The 12,496-nt window shown below is 38.7% G+C and overlaps 1 protein-coding gene across 8 annotated transcripts in view; it reads right to left on the reverse strand.

Annotated features, from left to right (window-relative positions):
* The window catches only part of CADPS2 (calcium dependent secretion activator 2), a 320,439-nt gene that overhangs the window by 118,326 nt on the left and 189,617 nt on the right, over window positions 1–12,496 (reverse strand). For all 8 annotated transcript variants that reach the window (XM_063323277.1, XM_063323280.1, XM_063323282.1 and 5 more), the window contains exon 9: window positions 4,308–4,374. In XM_063323277.1, coding sequence (XP_063179347.1) covers window positions 4,308–4,374 — 67 coding nt within the window. The remainder of the gene's footprint in view (window positions 1–4,307; window positions 4,375–12,496) is intronic.

Genomic DNA, 12,496 nt, shown 5'->3' on the forward strand with positions numbered 1-12,496 from the left:
ACAAACACTTATAATATAAAATATAAGTAAAGTCCATCACTTTCAAAAGTTCAGATTTTCAGGCTAGAAGGGACTATTACAACCAGCCAGCCTGTCCTCCAGCATGACGTACATGACAGGATATTACCTTGCTGTTTGTGCTTTGAGCCCAGAGTTCTGCTTTCATTTATAGCGCCTATTTTAGAAAATGACTGTATTTTGACTTAAAGGAGTTAAGTTATCCCTGGGCTGGCAGGGCTGGGCCTGGCAGCCAGGGCCCAGCCAGGGGCACTGGGGCAGCCCTAGCCCCAGGCAGGGGACACCTCCCTGGGCACAGGCCGAGGCCTTGCTGGGACATGGGCCTGGCTCAGTGTGGCCCATGGCTGGGCAGGGCAGGGCTGTGGGGAGCTGGAGACCGGCCCTGCCGAGGCTTTGCTGGGGCAGGGGCTGACAGCCCCAGGGGGCTGAAATGGGGTCCTGGGCCGTGGGCAGGGTGGGGAGGCCAGGCAGGGACAGTCAGGGCGGTGGTGCCCTGGGGGCCCTGGCACAGGGCTCAGCCCCTGTCCATGTCATCTGTTCTAGGCCCAGCAGCAGTATCGTATCAGCTCTGTTACTGCTCCGTATTTCCTGGTTTATGTTCCCAAGAACTGTTTTGCCTTCATGCCTGAGCATGGAGGGTGCTGTTTGTTAGTCCCACACCTCTAAATCCTTTGCTTTTATTTCATAAGAGCTCCCTCCTCTCCTTTTCTTGTAAACGGAACCTGCTGATTTAATTTTTGATACGTGGCACTGCAGTAAAAACGTTTTTCAAATTCCTCAATCTTGTTGAATGAAATAACTGGGCAAGCACCCACATCACTCACATTTACGTGTCAACAACTCCATATAACCACATTGTACAGACAAATTCAGCCATCAAAAAGGAAGCTAGCAGGCACTAATTGTGGAAATGCATAGGATGACCAGCTTTTTCCGAATCCTTCAGCCACCTTATCTTTTTGAAGATCAGCTTGTGGAAGAGCTGGGCTATGTGTCTTTGTTGAACATTTTTACCCTTACCCCTATAACAAGATAGAGATTATAATGCTGTTGATTTCACTTTTTTTCAAACCTATTTCAAATGCATTCTCTTGTTTTAAAGGAACAATTTATTAAAAGATACTCATGTCAAAATCAGTCTTACATTTCATCTTCTTATTGAAAATGAGACATTTTAAAGTCTTTCCACCAAAGCAACAAATAGAAAAACTCCAGAAAACTTTGCTTGGGTAAAAAAAAAAGTCTTAACAAAATAAAGAAATACTGAACTCGCCTTGCTTGTTTACATTCACAGCCTCTTAAACCTTTTTCCTTATTGTTATTGGTGGCTGCTATCAGTTATTATACAGAGAACCACCAGCACAATCTGAAATTACACTTTTTTATATAGATCTATGACTGGGTTTAAGTGTGCTTTTAGTAGTTAATGGACCTGTAGGTAGTTTTACCTTAGAATTCAGGAAATTACTACCAATACTTCATAGAATAACGGGTACTCAAAACTCAGGTGTATACACAACACATTGTTTTCAGACAAAAACAGAATCAAGCCACCTTAAATAGTAATTCTTGATAGGAGAAAAGGTAATCCTCTTCCTACAATTGCATTTACCTGAATTTCATAATTTTGCAGAGTTACGAACACCCACCTAGCAGCTGTTTTACCTCTTTGCAATGAAGTGGAAAACCAACAACCTGTGCAAGCATGACAGAGCGATACGCTCAAAAATGTGGACATGACTTCTGTGCAGTGTCACTAGGGGATGTCCCCATGGGGCAGAACGACCCCATGTTTACTGTGCTGGGAGAAACCATTACTGCAAACCTGGAGGCTGACTCTGTGGTCCCCGCTAAAGGGCATCACTGGGCAGCCTGCTTCAGGAGTTCAGCAGCAAGAACTAGCCTGCATAGCTGGGGTGTTTACAAAAAAAATTATCCATGAAACAAACGACTGAATTTTCAAACATTAGAACAGGTGAAATTAAAATGACAGAAGTGAAACTGTAAACACAGTAAGTCCAGCTGAGGCTTTTTACCCAACACGTTATGTCCTTGTCTTTTTCCAGTTTGAAACTAATAACCTTTTAGAGAAATGACTGAATTGTAAGAGGAAGAAAAGTAAAATAATGAAGAGGTTGAAATTTCCAGACTCTGTAACCTTCCTATAACATTGAGCTGTTCTTTCACAAACCACTAACAACTTCTAATATGTGTAGCAATAACAAAGATGCACATTACTCACATCATGCTTCTGAAAAATCAACATTATTCATCTAATTTCACACCTGAGTTAAATTTCCAAAGCCTGTGTAAATCATACTGATAGCCTCTGTCTTACAACTGAATTTCGTGGCCTTAACATTTTACTAAGGGAAGCTAAAAGCCAATTTATAAAGGAAGACTCATCAATATGTCAATAATATATCAATACAACAGACTGATATTCATTACCGAATGCTTATTTCACACGTATTGACTTCAGCTTATTGTCAGTGTATACATCACCGCTGGACTATATAAATAAGTCAGAGCTGTCTGGACAGTAGATATTGATTTAACACAGTATTTTTTATATAGCCTTATTGAGTAGATAGCTGCTTTAAAATGAAATAGATTTCTAAATCCCATCCCAGTTGGAAAATTCCTGTAATATTCTCCTACAGCATTTCAATTTCAGCATAGAAAGCTGATAGTTAGTTAGAAAGAAAGATAGTTAAAATTAACTTGGCTGGAATAACCTGGTCTCCCAGGTGGCTCCGAATCACACTCACAGAAAGACTATGTTTCTCTTAGGTGCGCACATTAAAACTCAGGTGTTGTCTGTGGCTTAGAGGTAGAGAACAAGGTCTTTCTTTTTGTGAAAGGGGGGATGTACCGTAGGAGGAATATGAAAGAAAAGCATGAAGGGCAAGGAAGCATTCTAACCTTTCTTTCTTTTTTTCCTGTAACTTTTAAGTTATTTTCCCCTTGCATCCACGCTTTGACAGCTATCCTATGCAGAAATTTTCCCAATGTTTACCAACCACTAAGTCACAAAAAGTCCTCATCTCTTCACAGAGGACCTTGGTAAAATCAGAACCAAAATGATTCAGTAGATTTTCCGGAAGATCCTGTTCGGCCTTATAACTATTACTCACTGACTATCAATACGCAAGCCAATTCCCATTGAGGTCAGGAAGAAAACTGTATTGACATCAAGCTTAGCAAGAATAACATGCAAATACTCTCAGCTTTTAACTTTACTTTAATAAGGACCTTGTTTAGAATTTTGTTTTTTACATCCTTACAATTTTCATTATTTAGGAGTAGGAAAGAGACCAGGTGAGTGTGATTGACAGAATGGTAGAGAAAAGGAATCAGGCTTTCTGTAAAGTAGTTTTAGAAGCCTTCATTCTTAAAAAAGCCTCATTAGTAGGCTTCATCCTTTGTATGATATTTATGGAGACTCACATTTTAACTGTTTCCTGTCAACAAAACAAAGGACACAGAAAACCAGTGTTCTCTGAACTGACTCAGAAGAACAACAAATTTGTAACTGGCATCTGAAGACAAGCACAAACAGAAAATATTGATTTTTCCAAAGACTCACAAAAATTGTTCATTTCTCAGTTTTGACCATTTAGAATCTACTTTTCTATTCCTGTTCTAATAGTCTCATGTTAACGTCACCATTGAGTAGGATGTGAAAATACTTACAGTTCTGGGTTTGGACAAAAAGTTACAAAATATCAGTCCAGGTCATTTTTGTCATCAATAAAAATGGCTGCACTAGATTTTCTATAATGATTACATAATAAGATTTTACCCAATTGCAAGGAAGGACAAAAAAAAAGCATTATTCAAAAAATACTTCAAAAAAGTTCTTAATAGTAACTATTGTTGCTTTTATTTAAGGGCTGAAAATCTTTTTTTGAGATAGAATAAATGAAACAGTAAGTACAATCCACTTTGTGAAATAGAACTGTTTTAAATTGAGCACTGCTAGAAAGCTGTCAGCAGAATGTTTCAAGGTCACAACAATTTCATTCAGAAATTTGTAGGTTTCAGCTGACACATTGCTCAGTGTAGGGACTCATTTATATAAATGTAAAGCTCAGTGACATTTTTGTTTACTACATATATAAATTAAGACCAAAATACCCTGGATGTTTCTATGCTGTAAGAAGCTTGCAGTAGTGCTGCATATGTTGCCTTAAGACACTGATTTACAAATGGCTCCAGAAACCACACGTAAGAGAATTGATAGTCCAAGACTACTTTTTAATGAAATTTCATGACAGACTACTAACCTGAACAAGAACAAAGTAGCGTTTTTTCCACCGCTTCCAAACCTTCTGTCCTAGAGCGTACAAATATCTGCAGAGGAAATAATAAATGGAATGTCTTTACATTAATAAGAAGCATGATAATAGGAGGATCCAATACAAATGAGTGTATTTATCTCCTCTACCTACTGAGCTTTTTTACCAGTGTTGTTGCATCTAAGGAGTGACTTTTTTCTTCTATTTACTTGGACCATAAAAATGCAGAGACATATTCCTTTTCACTCAAAATATGACAAAAAAAGCAGAAACAGATGATGTTTAAGACGACTAAGCTGCTTATTACATATATTTCACCATTTGTCTCTGAAAATAGAAAAAAATACCTTCAAGTGTAACACTTTTGACTACACAGAAATACTGAATGTTAGAAAAGTTAAACTCCCCAACATTTTTTTTTCCCATTTGATTTCCATAGATTTGCTAGTGTTTCTCTAGTCTGTGAGAAGTCAGTCACAATGGCAGTTTGGGAAAATGCTCAAATAACAAAATGCCAGCAGACAAACAAGATTAAATTTTTTCCAGAGTAAACTAGAACCTAATTTCCCAAACAGAAGCCCTTCACTGCTCTTAGACTACAAAAACCTCCTTGTCACCTTGGCAATTACCAGGCTTTGAATCAGACGGTGTAATGAGAAGTATCAACCAGTGAGATGATTAATACCACGGATGTTGATACTATTTGGTGGTAGAGGAAGCACTCCCATTACCAAAGAAGTAGCAGCAAGTTTTATGGCATTATAGTGACACTTTTTTCTGTCACTGCGGTCATGTTGCACTGTTGTTAACAAAGACTGCAAGAGGAAAAGGATGAGCTGTGGGGTTGCATGCAAGAGCCTACAAGTGGTAAGGATCTGCTGCTTAAAATCTGACAGGAGAGCAAAATATTACCTATGAGATGTTTCCTCTGGCTGGCCAGCTTCTATCAAGGGCATCTAGTACAACTAGGTGGGTCAAAGGCAGAACAAAGATCACAATTGTTCAGATTCATGAATGCTGGCTTCACAGGGCACTCTCCAGAGGATGCTGGCACATATATTATGGAGAAGTTATCATGACGAGGATCGGGGACGGTTGGTTGGATGGTTGGTAGATGAACAGGCACCTTTGAAGTAAGGGTCTGCTGCCCTCTACTTTGTGATGACTTTTGGGGCTCTGTTGCTCAGTGGTTCTGAACTCAGTTGCAAAACAGCAATCAAACAATATCTTATGTGAAACAGGCAAGGAAGATACAGGCAAAATCTTTTTCCACTTGCCCTCGGCACACTCTCAAGAACATTCTTTATGGCCTTAGTTATCACAAAGGACAAATTTTTGTCAGTGTAATGCTTATTTACCATGGCGGTTTGCCAAACCACATAACGGCTCCCTTGTTAGCCCGACACAGATATCTTGCCTGTCTTCAGCCCCTGCTATACCCGCATTGAAGCCCTGCCTTGCTTGGTTACTCTGCTTTTTTATTTGTATGAGAGAGAGGACAATTGGCTTTGTGTACACGATTACCATGTGACGCAGCTTTCTTTGAATAGTCTAGATCCTGCCACACTCTTTTTAACTTCTTAATTCTGTGATTATTATAAATTCAATAAAAAAGAAAGGAGAAGAGTAAGAGCTATGTCAGAAAGGGTACCAAAAAAAGGGCCTACTAAGGTTTATTTGAAAGTTTATAATGTTTCACAACTAAAGAAGCATTTACCTCACAGACTGATTGGCACATATTCTCCTACAAAATACGAACTGTTTTCCTTTTCATATATGTTTCAAAAGAGCCAGGCATGCTCCTCTAAATCAGAACATTTACCTTCCCCAAAGCGTACCACATTGCCATTGCCCTCGTTAATCTCTTTACTATTACCATAGGGTGGAGGTGGAATGACTGATGAATTTCACTCAGCCTTGAAGGTAAATGATCGTCGGTGGAGGGGGGAGAAAAGTAAAAGGGTCCACAGGTGGCCTTTGGGCTCTCTCAGTCCCAAGCCCGCCCTGTTCTTCATGGTGATTCTGCCACTGCATCCTTCAGAGTATCTTGTAGGTTTCTCTGATGTATGTCGAGGACAACTGCCCCATGGACTGCATAGACCAACTGAGAACGCACAGTTCTCACATGCTACAGTACAAAGATACCCTGACCATGTTCCCACCCTCTTGGCACGTCTTAAATGACTGCAAAGGAGGCATAGACTAACACAAGGTTCCTCGTACTCAAGATTAATCCTGGTATCAGCAGCAGCAGTGACTTAGACTAACAGGACTAACAGACAGTGACCAACAGGAACACTGCAGAAAATAAGCAATCCAACCCTAGAAACACCATGTTTAATTAATTCTTTTTCATTATTAACTGAGCCTGGTACAGAAAAGTGCTTTTAAAATGATGATACACTACATATGGTCCTGCAGTACAGGCAGAACTATCACAAGTTACAGTAAATTGAAAATTATTAAATAAGAAAGCATACAAAAAAGAAATTAAATAGCAATGTGCACTTTTTATTCCTCCTATAAATCATTTACAACTAAGGTGTTAAATAAGAGCTTCCTTGGGAAACAAAGGAGTGTTTTAAAACTACTTAGCTTTAAAATCTGCTGGTCTTAGACAAGATTAGGTAGCAAAGAAAACAGCAATCATGACACAAAGCTGGGATTGAGTACAAAAGCAAAAAGCCTTATGTTACTTGGTTTTACAAATCTCTATAAACACACAGCTATCATGTTATGTTATTAATCCTTGTTCCAGTGCCATCTCTAATGGTGATAGATTTTTTCTAATGCAGAAAGTTTCAGCTATTTACAAGGGATATATCCTGTGCTAATCTTAAGTGTGCATGCTCCTGAAAGATGATGAGATTAATTCTTACTCAAGAGTCTAACATTTATACCCAGAATGAGCCAAACATCCTATAGAATCCTAGAATCCTGTTTGAACTTCTCTTTCCCATTTATTTTCCATTGAAAAAAATGGGAAGCAAAGGACAAAAAATGGGAAGCTGATGACACCAAACTGAGCACAGAAGTGGACACTTCAGAAGGGAGAGCCACCCTGCAGGAAGACCTAGATATGCTGGAAGAGTGGTCTAGCAAGAACCTTATGAAGTTCAACAAGGACGAGTGTAAGGTCTTGCACCCAGAAAAACATAATCCAGGAGTGCAGCACAGGCTGGGATCTACCTGTCTGGGGAGCAGCTCTGTGGAAAGGGTCCTGGTGGACAACAAGCTCCATATGAGTGAACAGTGTGCTGCTGGGGCAAAGAAAGCCAACAGGGTGCTGGGCTGCATCAACAAGGGCATCACCAGCAGAGATAAAGAAGTCATTATCCCACTCAGTGCTTGTCAGGCCACACCTGGAATGCCGTGTTCAGTTTTGGTCCCTGCTACACAAAAAAGGTATGGACAGGCTGGAGAGGGTTCAGAGAAGGGCCACCAAGATGATCAAAGGAGTGGGAAGCCTGCCGTATGAGGAAAGGGTGAGAGAACTGGGTTTGTTCAGCCTTGAGAAAAGAAGGCTTAGGGGAGACCCTATTTGAACGGTAGCTACAAAGAAGATGGAGACTCCCTTTTTACAAGGAGTCACACAGAAAAGATGAGGGGTAATGGGGGAGATACTTCTGTGGAGATTCTGCTTGGACACAAGAGGAAAATTTTTCACAACGAGAACCGTCAGCCATTGGAATAATCCCCCCAGGGAAGTGGTGGAGACCACGCTTTTGCCAAATAAGTTTTGACCAGATGATCCTTGAGGTCCCTTCCAACCTGGCATTCTATGATTCTGTGATTCTATGACTTATGCAAGATTCTATGACCTATGAACCTTGTTAAATTTGGACAGTAATATCTAGGATTTGTAGAAACTGCAGTTCATGTCTCGAACAGAAAAAGTCTACAAAATCCAGTTCCAGAATTAAATGACGCTTGCATTTCACAACAGGAGCAGAAAATTAAGAGGTTAACAGATTCCGAAGTCCCAGATCTAAGTTGAAGAATGTTTTATTTTTTTAAGATGGGGAATTGCATCGCTTTTCATGGGTCTCAAGTAAACGTCAGTACCAGAAACCAGACCAGACCCTCATAATCACAAGCTTACAGAACTGCAGCCTGCTATATCTGTACCTGTAGGTGTATCTGTATTCATCTACAAGCCTTGCTCACTTCCTCCATCCAAAAATATGTGCACAAGGTGCACAGTGTTAATTCTTCAGACTGTTTTAAAAACCCTCAGCAGGAACAAGAAACACACAACAGCCACTCCTTCAAACACTGTCCCTTTCTTCAGACAAAATACTCTGTGCAATACAGGGAAGAAACTGATATTCAGAAGCAGCCAATTCCATATTTCTAAAAACTAACCACACCATTTGCTACAATTTTTCTCACCCCAATTTGGGTTCCAGAGTTGGGATAATCTAAAATAATTCTTTAATTATTACAGTTCAGCTAAACACTGAGAAGGAAAATACTGAAATAGTTCCCCTGTATCTAAGCACTGAAATAGTAATTGCTCATTACCAAATAGATTTTTTTTGACTTCTCTTTAAGACCACGTTTTGAGAGTGTTTAATGAGTAGTAGACTGACAAGAAGGTAGGAAAGATTGGTTTTCTGATGCACATAAAACCCGATGTAGATGGCAGACTTTTATTCTGTAAAAATATATTAATATAATAAATATGTATACATAACATCTATATCTATACATGTGCATATTAGAAAGCACATTTATAGTTAGTAGTTATATGCTTGGTTGCCTTCTTTAGTCTTTTTATATTACTTGCATAATTTCCAGTACCTTAAGACTAACACACCTGCTTTTACACAGCACATAGAAAATAGGACCTTGATCAGACATGTTGAGTCATTAAGTGCTACACCAATGTGTGTTCTAACACAGTTTTGTAGTAATATGAAAATGCAACCAAACGTACAAAGCATGCAATTACTTTCCTGAGAATTTTGCTCTTAGAAAACAGTTCTACAATTTTCTTTTCTTAAACATTATTTAATACTATTTTCTTTCTCTTCACTCACTCCCAAATTAAAAAGTAACAATTGGATTTGTATGAAATCACTGATTTACCTGATTATACCTCGCAATGCTTGTAATATGGTAGAAAAAGAAACATTTAATATTTAAAGTTCACTTCCTAGAAATAAATAAAAATAAAAGCAATTTACTTCTACTACAAAACATAGAAACACCTGGATAAAAATATTTAATGTATCATCTTGCCTCAGTCAGTATCATTTTCCCCCATGGAAACAGAATAAACAAACCGAACAACCATTTTCTTTAAAAAGTCTGAGCATCGCTATATTTTAAATATATAAAGGTTGAATATTTTCAAAGTGCATTTGCTTGTGTTACAAAAATGCAAAACCATATTGCTTAATATTATAGTTCAGTTTCAGTTATGTGATGGCATACACAGGAAAGAAGATGTCAGCTTATTTGCTCTAAGTCCACGCTGCGAGAGTGCAGGGCTCTACTTTTTGATGAAAAAATCAGCACTAATGAATAGCTGACAAACATAATTGAGTGTGGAATACCGGAGCTATTCACTGCTGGAGAAATGAGAAAGGACTTATTACTTCTACAGAGATCATTTTTAGACTGGCCTTTTTATTCTAAGGAACGAAGCAATCTATCTACATCTTGAATGATAAAATTCTCTACTTGTAAAAGGCTTCATTTATCACAAACAATGAAAAAAATATAGAAAGAAAAATCAATACGTGTAGCAGTTTAGTCCAGCAAAGGCCTTTCTTAAAGAGAAACCTCAGTCAAGGTTGAAAGAGCAATTAATGCAGTCTCAAAAATCTGGGCCACTCTGATAGAGTTCGGTTAACATGTGGCAGAAGTAATCATCCACTTGTGAAAATGATTTTCAGTTCATTCTCAAACACCTTTCAGACACTCATGATCCCATTTAACTGACAACAATACAGGCTATCTGTGGGCATCATTGCATTCGCTGTGAGAGCCAATGGGGACCAAATGCCCACAGGCACTTTCAGTCATCCCTGCACGCTTGCATAAAAGGAATCTTCCTTGCACCGCATTCCTTCTTTTATTTAACCCCGCAAGATTAAGCCATTTTTTTGTCTTCAGTTGAGGACGAGAGAGAAAACTGATTCAAGACAACGGTATGACCTGGGTCATAAGAAACCTAGCTGTAAACATTCTCGGATTCATTTTAGTACTCTCTGTGCTCTCGAGAAAGAGAACTAAATAAGCCTTCAACAGATGGAACGAAAAAAATCAGCGTAAACTTCTACTGTAATTATGCCTGCTAAGGATAAAGACATGTTGAAGAATGTCAAGTAATACAAACAGCACAGCCACAGAAAACAGTTCCATTTATTCCAATGAGCAAGATACTCATAATATGAACAGAAAAACCTGGGGGGATTTTTTTCCCCCTAAACAACTTTTCACTTAGAGTATAAATGGTGATTGGTATGCTGGAAGATCAGATATCCCTAGATTCTTTAACAGTGATATCTTACTGCACTCCAGAGTGCTTCAGCATTTGTGAATATGCATGCCAGTACTTATGGAACCTGTGAAGTAACTGCAATGGCAACTTGAGAATTATTAATCCAATTTATGTCATATCATAAAGCCTATTTGGTATGTAAAGTGTGAGTGTTTGTCAAGACAGAAAAACATCCTTTAGCCTTTAGAGAATTCCATGCAACAAAAGAATGAAATCCTTCAGATGCAACACAAATGTAGAAAGTGCTCCAATTCCAATGTAATCTAATTGTAATGTAAACTGCAAACAGCTGGTGCTGAGGAGCGGACAGCCACTCCCTGTGCTTTTTGATGCAGTGTACTGTGGTCTGAATCCATGGACCAAATAGTTACCGGTGGTTGCAGCATATATGGGTGCACCCCTGGAGCTCATCTCTTGGTTCAATTTCATCTAACAGGATAACAGTCTGTGAACACAAACTGTTCTGCGATGTGAAACAACGTACTGTAAGCAGGAACAACTAAGAGACTCATTTTAAAAGTGAAAATATTAATTTAGTTGCTGATGTTGATGTAGTAGAAAAAGTCTGAATTGCACTGCTCTCCCACGCGCATGCAGTTTGGCCGTGGAAACAGTTCTTTACGTTGCCAGACCTCAAATCAACTCAGAAGCATCCTGAGCATCCAGAAACATCTAGCATCCAGCCCAGACACCCCTCCATCTCACTGGAAGCACATGACAGTGCAATTAGAAAAACTGGTGACCCTTTTTCCATACAGGCAGTGATATTATTTGCCATCTAGAAGGCCTAAATGGCCAAGGACCTGTTAATACGAAAAATCTACTTTTGTTTCTAGGTCATACGCTGCCACTGATGGAATCAGTCAAAACACCCTGCTCGGTGTCACACTGGTGTAAAACAAATCAATGAACTGGTATAAAACAAAGCTGCCAATTCTGGAGTCTCGAAAACATCCCACTTTTGGGAAGAGTGGCTGAGGCTAGTAAAAGCAGTGAACTCTTTCAGGAATGACACCTGGCTTTGGTTATCTCTGGCTGGTTACGTATTTCTTTTCATCATCTAGAAAGCTACTTTTCAACTGATATAACATTAATTTTGTAAAGAATATGGACCTCAGCAGAGCTACTTCTGTATTTTTTTTTTTGTAATAACATATATAAGCAGAACAGGATGCGTATATTTCCATCCTAAAGATTGTCAGTTCTAAGTATTTTCATAACATTTGTTGTCATAATCACTACTAGGTATTTTAAAGTTACTATGGATAAAGAGGTGCATCTTGTCTACCAAAGACGTATAGGCTATATGTCACAACTGGTATTCCTATTTGTGATTTTAAATGAAGCACAGAAGTTATGATAATGAGTTAGTCTAGCACTTTCCTTCCATTTGTGCACACAGAAGACATGTACTCAGAATGTTATGATATTTTAAAACCACTTTTTAAAATTCTTGACAGTTGGATTTAAAAAAAATAAATCCCTAAAATAATTCAATTAAAACCACTATTTTAAAACATCACTGAAGTTTTGAAACAAATTAGTTTTAACAACTCCTAACCCACCTCTCGTTATCTTCTTAATAGGAACATTGCTTGACACTTGAGTAGTGCTTTATAAATTTCAGGTAACTACTGCCTCACAACCTGGCCAGTGAAGGAGATTA

This window comes from Chroicocephalus ridibundus, chromosome 1 (assembly GCF_963924245.1).
Source record: "Chroicocephalus ridibundus chromosome 1, bChrRid1.1, whole genome shotgun sequence".
In the NCBI taxonomy this organism is placed as follows: Eukaryota; Metazoa; Chordata; class Aves; order Charadriiformes; family Laridae; genus Chroicocephalus; species Chroicocephalus ridibundus.